We start from the raw sequence: 1448 nt of genomic DNA, 5'->3' as shown, positions 1-1448 counted from the left end.
TAGCGGAGCGTCACACCGCTCCGCTTCGCTCACATGCTCTGGTTTAGAGCAACACATGCACTGTAGCTATGTGAGCAGTAGCCAGGAGATTAATGTTTATGGAGTCTAATCCCAGATTGCCGTGGGGCAGACAGGGCAGATTCAGGCATCTGTTTGCACATCTGGATCACAGCACATCTGTCTGTCTATGAGTGCGTAGGTGTGTGTGTGTGTTTATTAATCATGGCATTCAGAAATGATTTCATATTGTGTCATACTGTATAGCTAAACCTGAGTAATCCTTCACTGTATGCTTTATTCTCCGTGACTCTGTGTTGTTTCACACAGGTTGGTAAATTCTTCGGGGAAATAGATGGATCAGTCATGGCCCAATTACAAAAATCTGGCTTGTTTAAAAGGTAACTGGACTCCATACTGTTTTTATTTATTTATTTAATAAATTAATAGAATAGAATAGAATAAATGTTATTCTTTGGTGAATTATTCCTTTAAAGTTTAGTGGTACTTTGAAAATTTGAACATGAAGTAATGCTACTGTATATTGTTCTGCAGGGTGACTCTGTATGACTACCAGGCCATGTGTAAGAACGCCCATCATCACGCTAGTGGAGCTCGACCACTGCTCAGCGTACGAACACCTTAGCATCTATTAGAGAGAAACGTATCTTTTTAATGCATAATGCAGTCTATATTGTGCTGACACTGTTGACAATCCACCTCTGTTCATCTCACAGCCTTTCTACGGTCTGCTGGCAATAATAAAATGGTTCTTCTCACATTTTGTGATGTAAGTGCTGTTTGAGGTTGTGAAACCAGGGGGAACATGAACTATTTTATTCATTTAAAATGTAATTTGATTTGCCAGTAAAAATGTATCCTCACTTCGAAACTTACAGGTTTCTGTTGGAGTTCAACATCTGCGGACTTTGGCATAATGACTATGTAGTGGATGGTAAGTTAAGAAGTTATGGAAGTAACAGTAAAACCGTTGAGACTGGACTCAACAAAACTACAGTGATCACAATATAATAAAAAGAGGCCTTGCAGCATGTCATGATGTGACCAAGCATATAAATTTAATCGCCATAATATTTTTGTATCATTTAATGTGTCATCATATGTAGTGTCTGCCTCGCTTCATTTTCTTTCTTCATTCTCCATTTCCATTGTTGTTCATCATTTTGCTGTAATTGTTTCTCATTGACGTTGTTCAGCTAAAGCTGGGTTTCATGCGAGTGAGTATCCACATGCGTCCTTGAGCACATGTCCTTCATCTAGTTTGTGCCTTTCTTTAGCCAGGATCCAACTAGAGCCTGACATGGTCATTTGTAGCGAATGAAATGCCTTAGTCATCTGTAGTGCCTTTAGCATGGAAATAGGTTTTCTAGACAAAATATTAGTCTAGTCTGAAAGTTTAGGAGATCCTGATTTATTGTGAGAATGGGAAA

At 38.9% G+C, this 1448-nt stretch overlaps 1 protein-coding gene across 1 annotated transcript; it reads left to right on the top strand.

Annotated features, from left to right (window-relative positions):
- The first annotated feature begins 223 nt into the window (after positions 1-223).
- LOC107736352 (voltage-dependent calcium channel subunit alpha-2/delta-3-like) lies at positions 224-1442 on the top strand. Its single transcript, XM_016547789.1, has 5 exons — positions 224-398; positions 553-628; positions 735-787; positions 897-952; positions 1215-1442. The coding sequence occupies exons 1-5, from the start codon at positions 364-366 to the stop codon at positions 1337-1339; spliced, it is 345 nt and encodes a 114-aa protein (XP_016403275.1). The 5' UTR covers positions 224-363; the 3' UTR covers positions 1340-1442.
- The last annotated feature ends 6 nt before the right edge of the window (positions 1443-1448 follow it).

Source organism: Sinocyclocheilus rhinocerous, unplaced genomic scaffold, assembly GCF_001515625.1.
Source record: "Sinocyclocheilus rhinocerous isolate Xijiao unplaced genomic scaffold, SAMN03320098_v1.1 C36649078, whole genome shotgun sequence".
NCBI classification, from domain to species: Eukaryota; Metazoa; Chordata; class Actinopteri; order Cypriniformes; family Cyprinidae; genus Sinocyclocheilus; species Sinocyclocheilus rhinocerous.
Note: the sequence above shows the minus strand (reverse complement) of the source record. Positions and strands in the feature narration are given on the sequence as shown.

Coding starts and splice junctions, on each gene's coding strand:
- LOC107736352 (XM_016547789.1), top strand. CDS start 364: ATGGCCCAATTACAAAAATCTGGCTTGTTTAAAAG. Junction 788..896: donor TTCTTCTCACATTTTGTGAT/GTAAGTGCTGTT, acceptor CGAAACTTACAG/GTTTCTGTTGGAGTTCAACA. Junction 953..1,214: donor TAATGACTATGTAGTGGATG/GTAAGTTAAGAA, acceptor GACGTTGTTCAG/CTAAAGCTGGGTTTCATGCG.